The sequence below is a fragment of the Coregonus lavaretus genome (genome assembly GCF_964263955.1).
Source record: "Coregonus lavaretus genome assembly, chromosome: 22".
NCBI lineage: Eukaryota > Metazoa > Chordata > Actinopteri > Salmoniformes > Salmonidae > Coregonus > Coregonus lavaretus.
The window spans coordinates 7,752,657-7,774,178 of record NC_140009.1 but is presented as its reverse complement, the minus strand read 5'-3'; the positions used below and the strand labels follow the sequence as shown (position 1 = coordinate 7,774,178).

Here is a 21,522-nt window from a genome sequence, read left to right as displayed (position 1 = left end):
CCTCAAACTTTTTAACAGTAGTGCATATATATATAGAAATTATCAGTTAGGGGGTTAGGGTTAAATATGTGTGTGTGTATATGTATGTATATACATACATACATACATACATACATACATACACAGTGAGGGGGAAAAAGTATTTGATCCCCTGCTGATTTTGTAAGTTTGCCCACTGACAAAGAAATTATCAGTCTATCATCAGAAAGATTTCTGGCTCCCAGGTGTCTTTTATACAGGTAACGAGCTGCGATTAGGAGCACACTTAAAGGCAGTGCTCCTAATCTCAGCTTGTTACCTGTATAAAAGACACCTGTCCACAGAAGCAATCAATCAATCAGATTCCAAACTCTCCACCATGGCCAAGACCAAAGAGCTCTCCAAGGATGTCAGGGACAAGATTGTAAACCTACACAAGGCTGGAATGGGCTACAAGACCATCGCCAAGCAGCTTGGTGAGAAGGTGACAACAGTTGGTGCGATTATTTGCAAATCAGCCCAAAACTACACGGGAGGATCTTGTCAATTATCTCAAGGCAGCTGGGACCATAGTCACCAAGAAAACAATTGGTAACACACTACGCCGTGAAGGACTGAAATCCTGCAGCGCCCGCAAGATCCCCATGCTCAAGAAAGCACATATACAGGCCCGTCTGAAGTTTCCCAGTGAACATCTGAATGATTCAGAGGAGAACTGGGTGAAAGTGTTGTGGTCAGATGAGACCAAAATCGAGCTCTTTGGCATCAACTCAACTCGCCGTGTTTGGAGGAGGAGGAATGCTGCCTATGACCCCAAGAACACCATCCCCACCGTCAAACATGGAGGTGGAAACATTATGCTTTGGGGGTGTTTTTCTGCTAAGGGGACAGGACAACTTCACCGCATCAAAGGGATGATGGACGGGGCCATGTACCATCAAATCTTGGGTGAGAACCTCCTTCCCTCAGCCAGGGCATTGAAAATGGGTCGTGGATGGGTATTTTATGGGCACATTAAGGTCCTGGAGTGGCCTAGCCAGTAGAAAATCTGTGGAGGGAGCTGAAGGTTCGAGTTGCCAAACGTCAGCCTCGAAACCTTAATGACTTGGAGAAAATCTGCAAAGAGGAGTGGGACAAAATCCCTCCTGAGATGTGTGCAAACCTGGTGGCCAACTACAAGAAACGTCTGACCTCTGTGATTGCCAAAAGGGTTTTGCCACCAAGTACTAAGTCATGTTTTGCAGAGGGGTCAAATACTTATTTCCCTCATTGAAATGCTAATCAATTTATAACATTTTTGACATGCGTTTTTCTGGATTTTTTTGTTGTTACTCTGTCTCTCACTGTTCAAATAAACCTACCATTAAAATTATAGACTGATCATGTCTTTGTCAGTGGGCAAACGTATAAAATCAGCAGGGGATCAAATACTTTTTTTCCCTCACTGTATATTTGTATGTGTGTGTGTGTAAGACGCTTTTATCCAAAGCTATTTAGTCATGCATACATTTTATGTATGGGTGGTCCCGGGAATCGAACCCACTACCCAGGTCTTACATGCTCTACCAACTGAGCTACAAAGGACCAAAAAGTTTTCATGCATTGAACTCACAACCTTCCTTTGGGAACCAACCACTACTCTACCAGACAGACATTCATCCATACACCAGTTATTTTAATGAACTGTTGTTCCCCACCCACCGTTACGTTATGTTACAGGTGAAGAACAAAATGACGAAGGAGCAGTACATCAAAATGAACCGTGGCATCAACGACAGTAAGGACCTGCCCGAGGAGTACCTGTCCTCCATATACGATGAGATCGCTGGCAAGAAGATCGCCATGAAGGACAGCAAGGAGCACACCATCACACCCAAGACTATCAAGCACAGTAAGCAGAGAGGACCGGGGTGACGAAGCAGAGACATGTATTTAGATAGTTGGGCCAACATTTTAGAATATATTTCGGATTCTAGACATTCAGTTATTGTTTAAATATTCCCTATGTAATGTTAATGTGGAGCTAACACGGTTGGCGTATAATGTTGCGGTGTCATTTTAAATGCAAAAACCTCAATGTCCCAACTCTCTAAATACATGGCTCTGTGACAAACTATCTAATCTTGAATATATATATATATATATATACATACAGGTAAAAGTCAGTAAATTAGAATATTTTGAAAAACTTGATTTATTTCAGTAATTGCATTCAAAAGGTGTAACTTGTACATTATATTTATTCATTGCACACAGACTGATGCATTCAAATGTTTATTTCATTTAATTTTGATGATTTGAAGTGGCAACAAATGAAAATCCAAAATTCCGTGTGTCACAAAATTAGAATATTGTGTAAGGGTTACATTTTGAAGACACCTGGTGCCACAAAATAATCAGCTGATTAACTCAAAACACCTGCAAAGGGCTTTAAATGGTCTCTCAGTCCAGTTCTGAAGCCTACACAAACATGGGGAAGACTTCAGATTTGACAGCTGTCCAAAAGGCGACCATCGACACATTGCACAAGGAGGGAAAGACACAAAAGGTTATTGCAGAAGAGGCTGGCTGTTCTCAGAGCTCTGTGTCCAAACACATTAATAGAGAGGCAAAGGGAAGGAAAAACTGTGGTCAGAAAAAGTGTACAAGCGATAGGGATCACCGCGCCCTAGTCAAGATTGTGAAAAAAAACCCATTCAAAAATGTGGGAGAGATTCACAAGGAGTGGACAGCTGCTGGAGTCAGGGCTTCAAGATCCACCACCAAGAGACGCTTGAAAGACATGGGTTTCAACTGCCGCATACCTCGTGTCAAGCCACTGTTGACCAAGAAACAGCGCGAAAAGCGTCTCACCTGGGCTAAGGAAAAAAAGAGCTGGACTGCTGCTGAGTGGTCTAAAGTCATGTTTTCTGACGAAAGCAAATTTTGCATTTCCTTTGGAAATCGAGGTCCCAGAGTCTGGAGGAAGACAGGAGAGGCACAGGATCCACGTTGCCTGAAGTCTAGTGTAAAGTTTCCACCATCAGTGATGGTTTGGGGTGCCATGTCATCTGCTGGTGTCGGTCCACTCTGTTTCCTGAGATCAAGGGTCAACGCAGCCGTCTACCAGCAAGTTTTAGAGCACTTCATGCTTCCTGCTGCTGACCTGCTCTATGGAGATGGAGATTTCAGGTTCCAACAGGACTTGGCGCCTGCACACAGCGCAAAATCTACCCGTGCCTGGTTTACGGACCATGGTATTTCTGTTCTAAATTGGCCAGCCAACTCCCCTGACCTTAGCCCCATAGAAAATCTGTGGGGTATTGTGAAAAGGAAGATGCAGAATGCCAGACCCAACAACGCAGAAGAGTTGAAGGCCACTATCAGAGCAACCTGGGCTCTCATAACACCTGAGCAGTGCCAGAAACTCATCGACTCCATGCCACGCCGCATTAATGCAGTAATTGAGGCAAAAGGAGCTCCAACCAAGTATTGAGTATTGTACATGCTCATATTTTTCATTTTCATACTTTTCAGTTGGCCAACATTTCTAAAAAATCCCTTTTTTGTATTAGCCTTAAGTAATATTCTAATTTTGTGACACACGGAATTTTGGATTTTCATTTGTTGCCACTTCAAATCATCAAAATTAAATGAAATAAACATTTGAATGCATCAGTCTGTGTGCAATGAATAAATATAATGTACAAGTTACACCTTTTGAATGCAATTACTGAAATAAATCAAGTTTTTCAAAATATTCTAATTTACTGACTTTTACCTGTATATATATATATATATTTTTTTTTTTTGTAATTTAGCAGACGCTTTTATCCAGAGCGACTTACAGGAGCAATTAGGGTTAAGTGCCTTGCTCAAGGGCACATCGACAGATTTTTCACCTAGTCGGCTCGGGGATTAGAACCAGCGACCTTTCGGTTACTGGCACAACGCTCTTAAGCACTAAGCTACCTGCCACCCTGTATCAGCTGAACCCCTACACCAACCTGCCCAGGGGGAATTGTATCCCTACAGGTTGCCTAGGAAACGTAGGTGTTGGTCATGTGATAATCTCTGTTAACCCAGAACTAATATTTTACACAATTTTGTCAGATGTTTATGTAGTCTGTCCACAAGAGATTAGTCATGTGATCATGTGGGCGGTCTCTCTTTGCAGGCATAGCCAATGAGAAGCAGCGCCGTCTACTGTATAACGTTGAGATGGAACAGATGGCGAAGACAGCCAATGCCCTGATGGAGGCTGTGAGCCACGCCCAGGCCCCCTTCTTCAGCGCCACCCACCTGGAGCACGTCCGGCCCATGTTCAAGGTACCGTAGAGCAGAGCCGGCCAGCCCCAAATCAAATGTATTTTATAAAGCCTTTTTTCTTTTTTTTACATCGGCAGTTATCACAAAGTGCTTTACAGATACCCAGCCTAAAACCCCAAAGAGTTGAACGTTTTATTAGTCGTATGTACAGGATACACATGGTATACAGAGTCCAATGAAATGCTTACTTACAGCTTCCTTCTGGACAATGCAACAACAATAAGAAATAATACAAAGATAAGAATATGAACATAAAGTAAATGGCTCAGTAGAACAGAATACCCATTGTAGCATAAGCATAGTACAGGAAGGCACAATTTATAGTCCCAATATTTACACGTTTTGGGGAATGGGGGACAAGTGTATACATTGAGCAGTATAATAAGAGTCTGGTAACAGCAGTTGTGGTGTGTGTGTGTGTGTGTACATGAATGTACTGAGTGTACAAAACATTATGAACAGCTCTTTCCATGACATAGACTGCAGGTGAATCCAAGTGAAAGCTATGATCCCTTATTGATGTCACTTGTTAAATCCACTTCAATCTGTGTAGATGAAGGGGAGCAGACAGGTTAAAGAATAATTTCTAAGCCTTGAGACTATTGAGACATGGATTGTGTATGTGTGCCATTGAGGGTGAATGGGCAAGACAAAATATTTAAGTGCCTTTGAACAGGGTATTGTAGTAGGTGCCAGGCGCACCAGTTTGAGTGTGAGAAGAACTGCAACCCTGCTTGGTTTTTCACGCTCAGCAGTTTCCCGTGTGTATCAAGAATGGTCCACCACCCAAAGGATATCCAGCCAACTTGACACAACTGTGGGAAGCATTGGGGTCAACATTGGCCAGCATCCCTGTGGAATGCTTTTGACACCTTGTAGAGTCCATGCCCTGACAAATTGAAGCTGTTCTGAGGGAGGTGGGGGGGGGGGTGCAACTCAATATTAGGAAGGTGTTTTTAATGTTTTGTACACTCAGTGTGGGTGTGTGCATGAGTGAATGTATGTGTGCTAAGGTGCGGAGAATCAGAGCAGGTGGTCAGTCCAGTTCAAGTGTTCAGCGGTCTGATGGCTTGTAGATAGAAACTGTCTCTGAGCCTGTTGGTATCAGACCTCATGCTACGATACTGTCTGCCTGCCTGACGGTAAGCGAGGGAACAGCTCGTGGCTGGGGTGTGTGGAGTCCTTGATGATCCTACTTGCCTTCCTCAGGCACCGTTTCCAGTAGATGAAAAAATGTAGATGCAGAAGCCCAGACTGTCACCATCTGCAGTGGCTGTGATGGATAACGCTTGTGAATCTGTGCCAGAAGATGACTTCACCCTGTGTGTGTATTACGGAGTAAAAGGATTCAAGTGTGCTCTGCTCTGCTCTGCTCTGCTCTGCTCTGCTCTGCCTGCGTGTTTCAGCTGGCGTGGACCCCTCTCCTGGCAGCGTTCAGTGTGGGCCTGCAGGACTGTGATGACCAGGAGGTGGCCTCTCTGTGTCTGGAGGGGATCCGCTGTGCTGTCAGGATTGCATGCGTCTTCAGTATGCAGGTTAGTTGGCTCCCTTGGCTACACAGCTAGACCACAGCTCCTTCACTAAATAATCTAATGTACCAACCTTAGGCTGTGTTTACACAGGCAGCCCAATTCTGATCTTTTTCCACTAGTAGTTTGTTTACCAATCAGATCAGCTCTTTTGCCAGTACTTGGGCTGCCTGTGTAAACACAGCCTTATAAACTTTCCACGGAACAGGATTATTTTTTATACCCCCATCAAATATAGTTCTAGACTTAACATGAACTTGAAAGCCCTGGAAAAGCCCGTTTTGTGTCTGTCTGTCATCTTTTAACATGTTCTCTTTGAATTACCTTTCTGTCTGTCTGTGGCTCTGTGCAGTTGGAGAGGGATGCGTATGTCCAAGCCTTGGCTCGGTTCACCCTGCTCACAGCCAGCTCCAGCATCACCGAGATGAAGCAGAAGAACATCGACACCATCAAGACCCTCATCACTGTGGCCCACACAGACGGAAACTACCTGGGCAACTCTTGGCATGAGGTAGGTCAGAGGACTTCCCCAAGATAGCCCACCTGGCCTTTCCATTCCTAACCCTGCCTCTCATCTCTTCTGTTAGTCAGGAATCCAACCCATATTATATCTGTGTCTCTTTTGCAAACAAAGGTAAGAAAGAAAGAGTGCAGAAAGAGAGCGTAGCACTCGGTAGAGACATTTTGAACAGAGCATTGAGGCTCACCCTGGCCCGTGTTTCTCTGTGCAGATCCTGCGGTGTATTAGCCAGCTGGAGTTGGCCCAGCTGATTGGCACGGGGGTGAAGCCGCGCTACATCTCTGGAGTGGTCCGGGATAGCCAGGCTGGCATCAAGGGCTTCCCCACCGGGGGAGAGGAGTTCATGCCCCTGGGACTGGGTAGGTCTCACAGGGCTCTGAACATCAAGGACATTGACTGTGTAAATGAGCACCCTATTCCCTATATAGTGCACTACTTTTGACCATGGCCCTGATCAAAAGTAGTGCACTATTTATGGGATAGGGTGCTGTTTGGCAAGTAACCAGTGTGTTAAATGTTTCCTTTTGTAGGGACCCTGGTGGGAGGTCCAGACCGGAGGCAGATGGCTCATATCCAGGAGTCAGTGGGAGAAACCAGCTCTCAGAGTGTAGTGGTGGCTGTGGACAGGTGAGAAACCAGCTCTCTGAGAGTAGTGGTGGCTGTGGACAGGTGAGGGACCAGCTCTCTGAGAGTAGTGGTGGCTGTGGACAGGTGAGAAACCAGCTCTCTGAGAGTAGTGGTGGCTGTGGACAGGTGAGAAACCAGCTCTCTGAGAGTAGTGGTGGCTGTGGACAGGTGAGGGACCAGCTCTCTGAGAGTAGTGGTGGCTGTGGACAGGTGAGAAACCAGCTCTCTGAGAGTAGTGGTGGCTGTGGACAGGTGAGAAACCAGCTCTCTGAGAGTAGTGGTGGCTGTGGACAGGTGAGAAACCAGCTCTCTGAGAGTAGTGGTGGCTGTGGACAGGTGAGAAACCAGCTCTCTGAGAGTAGTGGTGGCTGTGGACAGGTGAGAAACCAGCTCTCAGTGTAGTGGTGGCTGTGGACAGGTGAGGGACCAGCTCTCTGAGAGTAGTGGTGGCTGTGGACAGGTGAGAGAGATGCGTGGTAGGGCTGGGCGGTATACTATATTTCACTATATACAGGTATTGATGCACGGACCGGTTTGGGTTTTTACTTTACCTTGTATAACGGTATTTCAATGTTTGGCTTGTTAAATGTGTTACACCACTCCGGCACGTAATAATGTCAGTTTTTTTATAGTTTACTCCGTTTGCTACTTGAGTCGTCTCCCTCTCTGTCTTTCCACACACACCAAGCCCCGCCACCGTCACTCAAGGAGAGCAGTTTTTTGCACTACAACGAGTCACAACCGCTCGCAGTGACAGTCTGCATGGTCAATGCTGCTGATATTGGTGACAACGATGCTGATTTCCACATTGCTTCTTCGTATAAATCCACAGGTGTTCTATAATTACACTAATAGTTAGCAGCATCAAGGCTACAGTAAGAGAAAACATTTAATGTAACATTAATTAGGGTCCACTGGGAAACACTGACCAATGCTTTGGTTCCTACCCTGTCACAATAACCCCTCCCTGGCTTTTTCATTCGTTGTCATGTCAAACAACACTGTATTCAAAGGGCCCACTATATTCCAACTTTTGGTTAAAGTTTGAATTGAACAGTATAAAACAATCAGAAGAGAGAAAGCCCCATTTTTTAAAAATCACTTAAAATGTATGTGTTGCCACCCTGGGGTCACGCACTACTCATGAAGCATATTTAAAACTTGTATTATTCAAAAACCATAAATATCGTAAAATACCATAAAAATGTGAATAATATTATGATATTATATTTTGGCCACATCGCCCAGCCCTAACACATGGTCAACATCCACCCATGTCTGCAGTCAGACATCTGTAATTTGTACATGACCTGCCTTTGCTTTGTTTGCAGGATCTTCACTGGTTCCACAAAGCTAGATGGAAATGCAGTTGGTAAGTGGATTTGTGCGTCTGTTTGTTTCTCTGTATGTGTGTGTCTGTCTGGCAATGTGTGTGCGTTTACTGACATTGTCCTGTGTCCTATTCCTAGTGGACTTTGTGCGGTGGTTGTGTGCGGTGTCCATGGATGAGCTGGCCTCCGCTCACCAGCCGAGGATGTTCAGTCTTCAGAAGATAGTAGAGATCTCCTACTACAACATGAACCGTATCCGGCTGCAGTGGTCACGCATCTGGCAGGTCATCGGAGACCACTTCAACAAGGTCAGCGCCTCCCTTCAGTAAGGAAGATTTCCCAGAACCAGATTAAGCCTATTTCTGGACTAAGAAACACTTTTTAGTGGAGATTCTCCATTGAGCATTGTTAATCCATCAGTAATATTAAAGGGATACTTGTGGATAACATTATTGTCTCGTGTGTCCAGTATGAAGGAAGTTAGAGGAAGCATGCTAGCAGATACCCATAGACTTCCAGTCATTGCGCTAATACTACCTAGCATTAGCTTGCAAAACGACCTCCAACTTCCTTCGTACTGAACACAGAGACATGAATGGTATCCTCTAGTTCCTCTGACTCTGGGGAAGTAGATAAAGGGCCTCATTGCCAAAATGCCGAAATATCCCTTTAATCTATTACTCTAACCTGGTTATGTAAAGACGTAGCCAAGCTATTAACTGTGGATCTATGCCTGTGTGTTTGCTGCTCTGCCAGGTGGGCTGCAACCCCAACGAGGACGTGGCCATCTTTGCGGTGGACTCTCTGAGGCAGCTGTCAATGAAGTTCCTGGAGAAAGGAGAGCTGGCTAACTTCCGCTTCCAGAAGGACTTCCTCCGGCCATTTGAACACATCGTGAAGAAGAACAGGTAGAGATGGACCAGGGGGAAGGGAGAGTTGTTGAAAGAGGAAACGTTGAAGGGAGTAAAGAGGGAGAGGTGATTTGGCACAATATTGAGGATATGAGGAAAAAACTCTCCCAGCACCGAACCAAATCCAGTCTACACACTCACAACTCTCCCTCTCCTCCACAGGTCTCCCACTATCAGGGACATGGTGATCCGCTGTGTGACCCAGATGGTCAACTCTCAGGCAGCCAATATCCGCTCTGGCTGGAAGAACATCTTCTCTGTGTTCCACCAGGCCGCCTCCGATCACGACGAGACCATTGTGGAGCTGGCCTTCCAGACTACTGGCCACATAGTCAGTGAGTACAGTCAGTCACCTCAGGACTGGGGCTCACCATTTTCACTGAAAGTGCACGGCCAACTCGGTAGAGAAATGGACTGCTGAATAACTATTTTTCTCTCCTCCAGTGATCACGTTTCAGCAGCACTTTGCAGCAGCCATAGACTCCTTCCAGGATGCAGTGAAGTGTCTGTCTGAGTTTGTGTGCAACGCTGCCTTTCCTGACACCAGTATGGAGGCCATCCGGCTCATCCGCCACTGCGCTAAATATGTTGCAGACCGGCCGCAGGTAGGGACCACACAGGCCCCGGGTAGGGACCAACACAGGCCGCGGGTAGGTACCAACACAGGCCGCGGGTAGGGACCAAACACAGGCCGCGGGTAGGACCCAACACAGGCCCCGGGTAGGACCCAACACAGGCCCCGGGTAGGACCCAATACATGCCCCGGGTAGGGACCAACACATGCCCCGGGTAGGACCCAATACATGCCCCGGGTAGGTACCAACACAGGCCGCGGGTAGGGACCAAACACAGGCCGCGGGTAGGGGCCAACACAGGCCGCGGGTAGGGACCAACACAGGCCGCGGGTAGGGACCAACACAGGCCGCGGGTAGGGACCAACACATGCCCCGGGTAGGGACCAACACATGCCCCGGGTAGGGACCAACACATGCCCCGGGTAGGGACCAACACATGCCCCGGGTAGGTACCAACACATGCCCCGGGTAGGTACCAACACAGGCCCCGGGTAGGGACCAACACTTATGCCAACACGTATCCCTATACTTCTGTTATTTCTCCGCCTGCTCAGAAGTTTCCCTCCATGTTGGCAGAAGTTTCCTTCCATGTTGGCAGAAGTTTCCCTCCATGTTGGCAGAAGTTTCCCTCCATGTTGGCAGAAGTTTCCCTCCATGTTGGCAGAAGTTTCCCTCCATGTTGGCAGAAGTTTCCCTCCATGTTGGCAGAAGTTTCCCACCATGTTGGCAGAAGTTTCCCACCATGTTGGCAGAAGTTTCCCTCCATGTTGGCAGAAGTTTCCCTCCATGTTGGCAGAAGTTTCCCTCCACGTTGGCAGAAGTTTCCCTCCACGTTGGCAGAAGTTTCCCTCCACGTTGGCAGAAGTTTCCCTCCACGTTGGCAGAAGTTTCCCACCATGTTGGCAGAAGTTTCCCTCCATGTTGGCAGAAGTTTCCCACCATGTTGGCAGAAGTTTCCCACCATGTTGGCAGAAGTTTCCCTCCATGTTGGCAGAAGTTTCCCTCCACGTTGGCAGAAGTTTCCCACCATGTTGGCAGAAGTTTCCCACCATGTTGGCAGAAGTTTCCCTCCATGTTGGCAGAAGTTTCCCACCATGTTGGCAGAAGTTTCCCTCCATGTTGGCAGAAGTTTCCCTCCATGTTGGCAGAAGTTTCCCTCCATGTTGGCAGAAGTTTCCCTCCATGTTGGCAGAAGTTTCCCACCATGTTGGCAGAAGTTTCACTCTCTGGACCAAGTGTGATGGCAACTATGTACTGTGGAGATACGGTGAAGTAAACGTTTTTAAACTGGAACCTAGTTATTGTGTCATTTGGAGTTAACATTGGTAGCAGAGGATGGCTGATAACTACAACGTGCCACCTCGCTTCGACGAGAAGAGGTCGTATGGAAGTTGGAAAAAGGAAGTTGGAATCTGGACATGGGTTACCAATCTGGATGAGAAAAAGCAAGCACTTGTGGTGGTATTATCGCTCGAGGCGAGAGCGAGGGATACAGCACTGGAAATATCCACGGAGGATTTGAACAAGGATGACGGTATGGGAACTTTGATCAGAGCACTGGATTCTGTGTTTCTTAAAGAAGAGAAAGACTGTGCCTACGAGGCATATTCAAACTTGAACAGTGTTAACTAGAGACATTTCGGTTGCAATGACGGACTACATCATTGATTTAGAACAGAGGTACAATAGGATGTGCAAGTACGACATGGTTCTCCCGGATGCAGTGTTAAGCTTTCACGTTGCTAGATACTGCCAGTCTGAATGGTGGGGAGAAACAGTTTGCTTTGACTGCTTGTACTGTGCTGACTTTTGCGTCAATGAAGCCGGCACTAAAAAAAGATTTTTGGTGAAAAGATGGCTGTCGTGCCAATAACAGATGGAATGTGAGTGAGTGAGGAGGTATACTACACTGAGCTGCAGAGCAAAGGCCCTAACAAGTCACCTTCTCAAGACAACCAGACGAGGGCGCCATTGCCCTGCACAAATCCACCGGACAGGTATGGAGGAGATCAAAATGTGCTATTTGTCAAAGCATTTACCATTGGGTTAAAGACTGTCCTCATAAAAACGATCATGTTAAACCAAAAGAGGAAAACGAGAGCAGAGAGAGCAGTGTAACGCTGTTTTCAAAAGAATCTGCTTCTGCTACTGAGGTCTCTATAGTTGAGTCCTTTAGGATCTGCTGTGAGTGATACTGCATGCACACGCAGTGTGTGGTGCTAAATGGCTTGGTAGCTATGTCAGTGAACTAAATATGAAAGAAGTACACAATAAGAGAATCAAGATACCTGCAAAAATTGGTCAGATTAAGTGTCACATTGAAACAGAGGTGGTCCCTGCAGATATCCCCTTACTGAATGAAAGAATGGAATTTTTTATGAAATGAATGAACATTTTTATTTTCGTGTCAAATCACAAGTTAGCAACCCATCCCTTATGGGATAAATTGACACACAAACAAACATTACAATAATTCACTGTGATAATTCAGTGATGATTGTTCTTACTACTCCCCTTGCTATTAAGCAAGGCTTCCCTCAAGAAGGCAGAGGCTGTACTAGACATTGGAAATGACAAGGCGTGATGTTTAAACAACCAGTGACCCTTGAACTTACTACCTCAGGCCACTATTGTGTAAACATTTTAGACAAAGACATTACACAGAGTCCATGTGAAAAATGAGATTCTGAAGGACAGAACATATGGATATTCTGACAGTCACAGAGAACATGACCACAGAGGAAAAACATAAAGTATTGTTTAAACTTCACAAACAGTTTGGACATGCTACAGTTGACAGACTTCAGAAATAACTCAGTAGTTCTGGGAATAATGATGATGAGAGTATTTCCATTCTACGGCAGATAGTGAGCAGTTGTGAGACACGCCAGAAGCACAGCAAACCTAAGCCCAGACCAGCTGTTGGTTTGCCACTGGCTTCCAAGTACAATGAAACAGTGGTTCTACACGAGCTAGGACTAAGTGTGTGGTACCTTCACGTAATCCACCACTTCACGCGCTTCAGTGCTGGAAGCATTGTGAATACAAAGAAACACAGTGACATCGTCAAGCACTTCATTCATTCCTGGAAAAGTGTGCATGGCTCGCCCCAGAAATTGTACAGTGACAATGGAGGAGAATTCAATAATGAGAGAAATGGCAGAGAAATTCAACATGGAAGTAAAGACAACTGCTGCATACAGTCCATGGAGCAATTGACTTCTGGAGAGACATAATCAAACACTCACAGAGATCATGCTGAAAGTGAAGCAAGACAATGGATTTGACTAGGAAAACAGCCCTAGATTGGGCGCTGATGGCAAAGAACTCGATGCACAATGTTCATGGCTACAGCCCATGCTTACTAGTGTTCGGACAGAACCCTAATCTAACCTCTGTACTGGTTGACAAGCCACCAGCACTAGAAGGGACCAGTGTGAGAGCGTGGGTGGGACAGCACCTTTCAGCACCACACACAGCGAGAAAAGCGTTCACTGAAGCAGGGGTGTTCAGAGAGAATTCGCAGCTTCGTCCCACAGATGAGAAGTACGAGACTGGAAACAAAGTGTACTACAAAGGAGTTGACTGTCAAGTGGAAAGGACCGGGAGTCGTCATTGGCCAAGATGGTGTGGCGATATTTGTGAGGCCCGAAGGCACCATTGTCAGGGTGCATCACTCAAGATTGTGGAAAGTAAATGATCAACAAGTTGGAGGGGCTGTTGCGGAGAGTCAGCCTCTCACCGAAAAGGACACATTAATAGGGACAAACCTATCAGATGTCTCATCCACTGATATGGACACTGAAACTGACACAGGAAATGGAGCAGAGACCTTCAACCATGACACAGGTAATACTGTTGAGGGTTCAAATGAGGAAAACGTTCAACAGCCACGTGTTAAACTGAAACCTAGTTGTTGTCATTTGGAGTTAAGAGACCACACAGGCCACAGGTAGGGACCACATAGAATCCCCAAGCACATCCCAAACCTAGATTACAAACTACTACAGTGCTCTCAAATCAAGCCTGCAGCCCTGTACGCCATCTGAGAATTTTGCATCATGGTGTTCCTGTTCCATTCCTCTGAGGGTCTTCCCGGGTCTGTCCCCAGGCTCTGCGGGAGTATACCAGTGATGACATGAATGTGGCCCCAGGGGACCGGGTGTGGGTGAGAGGCTGGTTCCCCATCCTCTTTGAGCTATCCTGCATCATCAACCGCTGCAAGCTGGACATCAGGACCAGGTAAAACATCTGACCTCAGTTCTGCCTACAGGTATTGACCCATTTCCTGGCTGCGTCATGAAAGGTTGCACACGCCGTTCCGAATCAGAACGCGGTTTGTTTTAAATGGAAGGAAATACGATCACGTCCGACTTCAGATGCAAGTTAGCAAACACGTAATCGGATGGTTGTCTATAACATCGCAGATGTATTACCTAGCAAGCCAGTGAGGCAATGTAAAATATCCCAAATACAGTTAGATAAAGCCAGAAGAATAATATACTTATTGAACATGGCTATAGCCATCAGTCTTGTGTTTTCATGGTCATCACTCACTGCTAAGTTTGCCATGGTTCCGACATCCGTGTATAGCTAGCTATCTGCTACAAGTATGTGCGCATCATTCGAACGTGACGTTTGCTTGAAAACCAAAAAATGGCTATATATGGCTGTAACCAACTTGGATGCTTTGAGCCCAATAGATATTCATGTATGATTGTGTGTGTGTGTCTTTCTGGCACAGGGGTCTGACTGTGATGTTTGAGATTATGAAGAGCTACGGACACACCTTTGAAAAGCACTGGTGGCACGACCTTTTCCGCATCGTCTTCCGCATCTTCGACAATATGAAGCTTCCTGAGCAGCAAACGGAGGTGAATGGCTGTAGTTATTGTCCTTACATACAGTGCATTCGGAAAGAAATTGAGAACCCTTCACTATTTTTCACAATTTGTTACGTTACAGCTTTATTCTAAAATTGATTAATTTGTGAAAATTGATTGAGATGTGTCGCGCTGCATGAGGCAAATGGTGGTCACACCAGATACTGACTGGTTTTCTGATCCACGTCCCTACCTTTTTTTTTTTTTTTTTAAAGGTATCTGTGACCAACAGATGCATATCTGTATTCCCAGTCATGTGAAATCCATAGATTAGGGCCTAATATTTTTTTTTCAAGTGACTGATTTCCTTTTATGAACTGTAACTATAACTCTTTGAAATTGTTGCATTTTGCATTCATTTTTGCTGCTCATCTATGTACATTTTGTGACTTCTTGTAGAAGCATGAGTGGATGACCACGACCTGTAACCATGCCCTGTACGCTATCTGTGACGTCTTCAGCCAGTTCTATGAGCCTCTTAGTGAGGTCCTGCTGGCTGACCTCTTTACTCAGCTGCAGTGGTGTGTCAGACAAGGTGGGTCCCTTCCTCTCAACACCGCTCACACACACACCCCTAACTATTTAAATTCAGGCTGTATCTCATGTAATATTATATGTGTAACATTTGACCAGAAATCTAAAGTTAGGTAAAGTAATGGTGAATGACACCACTATTTTATCTTCCCCTCCCACAGATAATGAGCAGTTGGCCCGGTCAGGGACTAACTGCCTGGAGAACCTGGTCATCCTGAATGGGGAGAAGTTTAGCCCGGAGGTGTGGAACGTCACCTGCTCCTGTATGCTGGACATCTTCCAGACCACCAGCCCACACGGGTGAGTTCTGCTGCCGGCCAGCCTGTCTGTCGCCTTGATGTTCTCACAACTTGGGGCGGCAGGTAGCTTAGTGGTTAAGAGCGTTGTGCCAGTAACCGAAAGGTCGCTGGTTCTAATCCCCGAGCCGACTAGGTGAAAAATCTGTCGATGTGCCCTTGAGCAAGGCACTTAACCCTAATTGCTCCTGTAAGTCGCTCTGGATAAGAGCGTCTGCTAAATGACTAAAATGTAAATGTAAACTTTGCCAACCCATCACCGTGAACCAGTTGCACGTAACAGTAATAATCTGTGTGTTTTAAATATTTCTTTGCATACATAAACAGAAAACACACTGTTAGAGAAGATGAGGATCTTTGTGTGCGTGCGTTACCAGTGCTGTCAGATGTTGTGAGCAGAACTTGTCGCATGCCGTGGTGACTCATGAACACACGTGGCCAGCCAGAACACTGTAAACACTTACTCCCACAGACCACATGACTGACGGTGTGCACATTCTATTTGCGCTTCTCAACAGCCTGTTGACGTGGCGACCGGCTGGTCAGGAAGAGGAGGCTGGCGATGGGAAACACATGGTGAGCAAACAATAACATTTCTGAACCCTCTGACAGAGTTCCCTTTGAGCCTGATTAGACAGGACAGCGAGTTGACTCTTCTAAATTGATCTGGTCCTGTTGTTTATGTCATGAGTTCTTTAAACAAACATGCAGATAGAGCTTTCTCATCGCGTTGACTGTATTTGTGTCTGTTTGTTTAAAGGATGTAGATTTTGACACCCAGTCCCAGAGCAGCTATGACAGGGCCCTGTCAGAGAAAGGAGGGCAGAGCCAGATATCCACCGCCAGCGATGAGACCTGGAAAGGGAAACCCCATGCCAGTAAGCAACGGGTTACAGAAATATTTGGCCCTCGCCCCTCAATTCACATTTCTCTCTCTACCTCATCATCCTTCATGTCATGTTCCACTTTGCCACATTTGACCTCAGTCTCTCGTTGGTCCCTGTCTATCAAATAAAATCGTATTAGTCGTGTACACATATTTTGCAGGTGCATCGAAATGCTTGTGTTTCTAGCTCCAACAGTGCAGTAATATCTAGCAATACAAAACAATACACACAAATCCCAAAAATAATTAAGAAATATCAGAACGAGTAATGTCAGATTCCGGAATAATGCAAGAAACGTTCTGAGCAAATAATTCAAATAAATACTGCAAAGTTGACTAGGAGCTAGAAACAGGCCGACCACATCATCTTCCTGATGCCACTGTGCTCTGTGTCTGTGGCAGGGGTGGCAGACCAGAAGCTGTTTGCTGGGCTGCTCATCAAGTGTGTAGTGCAGCTGGAGCTGATCCAAACCATTGACAACATCGTCTTCTACCCGGCAACCAGCAAGAAGGAAGACGCAGACAATATGGCTGCCGCACAAGTTTATCACAACGACCATGTTTGTCCTTTTATGAATATAAAAGTCATGATGCTTATTAAACATGTAGTTAATTATGGCTTTTGATACATAAACTTAGTAGTGTGTTTTGGGTGTACTGTATGTTGCTGGGGGATTGACCGAGGCTCTGTGCTGTATCTCTCCCAGAGGGATGCCCTGGAGGAAGGGGAGCAGGGCATGTACAGACACCTCTCCTCCCAGCACCTCTTCAAGCTGCTGGACTGCCTGCTAGAGTCACACGCCTTCGCCAGAGATTTCAACTCTAGCAACGAGCAGAGGACTGCACTCTGGAGAGCAGGTACACTCAACTGTCTGTCTCTCTGGTGGGTTTAGATCATCTAATCTGCCAGTCTGTCATATCAATGGTTTTTGATACAGGATGCTCTGTGTTGTCTGCCCCTCTCTGTGTGTCTCAGGATTTAAGGGGAAGTCGAAGCCCAATCTGCTGAAGCAGGAGACTAGCAGCCTGGCCTGTAGCCTGCGTATTCTGTTTCGTATGTACTGTGACCGGCAGCTGCAGGACTCCTGGCCTGACATCCAGACACGCCTACTGCTGTGAGTGTCCCAGGGAGGGAAAGACTGGGGGGATCAGGGTGTGAAAAACCTTGACAATTGTAAAGCGACTTTGGGTCCTTGAAAAGCACTATATAAAGACCATGTATTATTATTATTATTAGAATTAAATATATAAAAGCATGTTTTCACACCAACGATTTAGAGGCAGCAACCTGGGAAACCCCAATGTGTTAAATTCTCGGTAAAACTGGATCCAGTTTTCTGTGTGACCTGAACAACAAGACTAACTTGAATGTCAATTTGATTCCATCATGTCATCCTTAGTGCTCTGGCTTCATCCCTGCTTTGTCCAGCTGTAACAGGTTCTTCAGCATTGGTTTGTGGGGGTGTTTCACTCCCAGCAGTGTGATACGTGGTAATGTTGGTCCTGTGTGTCCTGTCCTGTCCTCAGGGTGTGCAGCGAGGCCCTGGCCTATTTCATCAGCCTGACCTCAGAGAGCCACAGAGAGGCCTGGACCAACCTGCTCCTACTACTGCTCAGTAGGACCCTGCGACTGACCAACGATAAGGTTACACACACCTACATCCACATGGACTGAAATATTTGTGCGCGCACACACAGTGACAAGTGCTGCACAAGAGTGATCTGTTTTTTTGAAGACTGTTTATGTGAGCAAGTGTCTGCCAGCACCATTTCAACTCTATATACCTCGCGTGAGTACGCGGTATGAAAAGAAGTCCATTTCCCCTGACGTCCAGCTGGCGTAACTAATAGGTCAAATGGTTTGAATAACGAGCCGTAGGACAGCCCCTCATAGGTCAAATGGTTTGAATAACGAGCCGTAGGACAGCCCCTCATTTGCCTGATTTCCCCGCAGGCAATGAATTTGACTTCTGTAGAGGAAGGACACTGATTATTTGACAGTTTTGTCTTTGTAATGACATTTGTATGTAAAAGAGGCCATCAGCTGTGTGCAGGCAGACCAGGGACTGCCCCTGGGGTCTTGGGCTACCTCTGCTACATCAAGGATCTCTGAATTACACTCCATTCAGTGCAGATTTCCCCGTGTAGAGCGTACAGTCAGTTATCTTTTAGCCTGGTTCATTCTAATTGAGAATGATATTAAAGGTGATTTGGGGAACAGAAGAAAGGACGCTTAGGTACCAACAAGTTCCTTTGCACATACCAATCAGATAAACAGGAAGTGTGCAGCCTTGGGTTATTTTGAATTTGACTAAGAAATGTTTCCTCTCCCCAAATCCCACCTTCAGGTGTACGTAGTGGCTACTAAACAAACAACGTTTGATATTCAACTTTGGCCATATTTCAAACAATCCACTCTGACATCACACTCCACTCACCCTAAGCGTTTAGCAGCTTGTGTGTGCATCTGTCTGTTTGATGCTAAAATAGCCTGTTCTATGTACCGTTCTCTCCTCAGTTCAAGCCTCATGCCTCCTGTTACTACCCTCACCTGTGTGAGATGATGCAGTTTGACCTGATACCAGAGCTCCGTGCCGTCCTGCGCCACTTCTTCCTCCGCATCGGCTCAGTCTTCCACATCGCTGCTCCTGAGATGGGCTAGTCCTACCCGCCCTAGGAGGGTCTGGAGATGGAATGGTCGGTTTGGAGCGGGGGGGGGGTCTGGGAGGTGAGAGCCCCCTCTATCAGGAGTAAGGGAGTGCGTAGCGATGAAGGATGCAGATCGACGTAAAGATTCTCAGGGGAAAATGCTTTGAAAGTCCTCAGTTCCTGTTTATTTTCTGCAAAGCAAAGGCTTCAGGTGTTGGTAATAAGGTCTGGTGCCCTTTAAGACTGACACCACCTAGAATCCCTGCTGTGTAAAAAGCACTGTGACAGAACAGAGCTCTCTGACTGTTTCTCAACACTGACGTTAATGTCAAATGTATGGAAAATGAACAACAACAATTTATTGATGTGGTTCTATAAATATATATATATATCTATACTGTACCTGATTTTGTTTGTTCTATTTGTTGGTTTGTTTGTCTGTCTTTCTGTTTTTAAGACTGAACAAACATGCATATCCAAATGCTAACGCAAATGAAGAATATCATTACTGAATATGCCGAGAAGTACCACTGGCAGACAAGCTCATTGGAAACACGACACTAAAGGATCCTCAGTGTCTCTCTAGTTGTGATGTGCTTGATGATCTGATCAAAATATATTGTAACAACTGATAGGCCTGATGACAAGGCCTATCCTTATTACTGTCCCTTTTCATTATGTTCAATCTCCGCTTCATTTGATGGTTATTGGTGGTTGGTTTTTGTAGCACAACCTGTATTCAGCATCCTACCCTAGGATTGCCGTTAGTGGATGAGCCTGTATGGCCGGTTGTTCCCCTGCCACCACTTCCCATTCATCTTATCATGTGAATCACTATAGCCTGTTATAAGAGTCCTAATTTTACTTGTATTTATTTATTTTTATACTTATTTTAAAGCAACATTACATGCCAGTTTACTTGTTGAAAGGCTACTGCACATTCCCTATGTTTCCCATGTTCTGAGAGCAAAATGGAACTACTTGCTATTTTCTAGAATGAATCTGGTGTCCCGTAAAGAAAGTCTGCAAAGCAAAGCCCATGGTATTATATAGCAAGGATGAGATTTTCTTCTCCCATCAAACGGTTCTATTGTTCTGTTTTCCCTGTTCTGCTTTACACCCAATGGAGCCTGCAACAGCCTCCTCATGTATTAACTGTCCATACTTTCTCAGTTGTGGAGTGTCTGTCAGTGTTGTCGGTGAAATAACAGACAGGAGAAAGAATGAAGCAAAATCAAACGTTACCCCTAAATATGTCAAGGTATAGCTACCATCTTTACCATTTGCAGTTTAATCCTGTGCATTTTTTTTTTTTAAACAAGGATGTATATAATTATTTGAAGTGCATTTAAATATGTTTGAGAAGCATTCCTCCCCCTTGCAACAATGGATGGCTACTTTTCCCTTAAGGGGATCTATACATTTAATATACAGTATATGGAGAAATACAAGGTGGAAAGTTTATGTAAAATAGAAATGTAAGTGCTATACATATTGTGATGTAATCTCCCAAGCAGTTGGTGAAGTAATCAATAAACCTTTAATTCAGATCTATAGCAGCACTGCTTTTGATTTGAGTTGGTTTACTGGAAAGTGAAATACTATCATCGCTGCAATGTAGCAGCTACTGATGTGGCCTTTTGACAATGCGTTTCTAAAGTTGACCACAATGTGCCGCTGTAAACCTCAAACGTCAGAATGTATCGAAGGCAATTTTGGGGTAACAAAGGTTACCATGGTGATGTGAAACATCCTTTGTTTTGTTTGGGGTGTACAGACGGATATAAAAAAATATATTTTACGTTCTGGTAAAGCTGTACTGTGTCTGATTTACTTCTGAAGACAACCGACAACGTTTATCAAGAAAGTCATCTAAATTCATTTTCAACAACACCCCCACAGTATGTTGGGAACCGGTGACATAATTTGACTATGAATATTTTAGCAAACTGAAAATAGGTCAAAGAAGATGGAATTGAGCCTCTGTTTAGGGTGCTAACGTAAACTAACGTTACTGTAGTTAGCTAATAACCTAGCTAACGTAGCAGGCGTGTAAAGATGTACATCTGTAGTTAGCGATATAGTTGGATGAAGTAAGCGTCATTTAATGTCAGTGGGCGGAACAGCTAGCTAGGAATGGCAACTTTAGCTAAAATTAGCTAGCTATCCAGTCAGCGCGTCTCCATTTGCTCCAGCAGAAAAGTCTAATATGATCTTGTCTGCTGCTGATTGGATTTCGTTGTGGGCTTTGTGCCAACCATTCAAGTTGCAGTAAGTGTTTCATATCGATTAACGTAGCTAATCAAGTTCAACTTGCAGCTTCTATGAGCTGTATGAGAACGTTAGCTAAAGAAGCACAACCATTAGCCATTTTTACCAAATCAAATGGGAAAGCTAACGTACATATGTGTTAAACAAACTTAAGCGAGCTAAACTAGCTAGTTACATACCCCGGCCTAGGTTTTATGCAAATAAACTGAATTTAGACTGGTTG

General features: G+C 45.3%; 1 protein-coding gene across 1 annotated transcript in view; it reads left to right on the top strand.

Annotated features, from left to right (window-relative positions):
* The window catches only part of LOC311149744 (brefeldin A-inhibited guanine nucleotide-exchange protein 2-like), a 39,420-nt gene extending 18,842 nt beyond the window's left edge, over window positions 1-20,578 (top strand). Inside the window, exons 17-38 of the mRNA XM_084186956.1 lie at window positions 1,699-1,870; window positions 4,136-4,287; window positions 5,694-5,822; window positions 6,169-6,327; window positions 6,548-6,695; window positions 6,867-6,963; window positions 8,295-8,335; window positions 8,433-8,602; window positions 9,051-9,202; window positions 9,368-9,540; window positions 9,650-9,810; window positions 13,892-14,022; window positions 14,525-14,654; window positions 15,063-15,198; window positions 15,359-15,497; window positions 16,012-16,069; window positions 16,254-16,371; window positions 16,782-16,939; window positions 17,087-17,237; window positions 17,356-17,494; window positions 17,907-18,024; window positions 18,898-20,578. Of these exons, the coding sequence (XP_084043082.1) occupies window positions 1,699-1,870; window positions 4,136-4,287; window positions 5,694-5,822; window positions 6,169-6,327; window positions 6,548-6,695; window positions 6,867-6,963; window positions 8,295-8,335; window positions 8,433-8,602; window positions 9,051-9,202; window positions 9,368-9,540; window positions 9,650-9,810; window positions 13,892-14,022; window positions 14,525-14,654; window positions 15,063-15,198; window positions 15,359-15,497; window positions 16,012-16,069; window positions 16,254-16,371; window positions 16,782-16,939; window positions 17,087-17,237; window positions 17,356-17,494; window positions 17,907-18,024; window positions 18,898-19,041 (2,976 nt within the window). The 3' untranslated portion in view covers window positions 19,042-20,578. The remainder of the gene's footprint in view (window positions 1-1,698; window positions 1,871-4,135; window positions 4,288-5,693; window positions 5,823-6,168; window positions 6,328-6,547; window positions 6,696-6,866; window positions 6,964-8,294; window positions 8,336-8,432; window positions 8,603-9,050; window positions 9,203-9,367; window positions 9,541-9,649; window positions 9,811-13,891; window positions 14,023-14,524; window positions 14,655-15,062; window positions 15,199-15,358; window positions 15,498-16,011; window positions 16,070-16,253; window positions 16,372-16,781; window positions 16,940-17,086; window positions 17,238-17,355; window positions 17,495-17,906; window positions 18,025-18,897) is intronic.
* The last annotated feature ends 944 nt before the right edge of the window (window positions 20,579-21,522 follow it).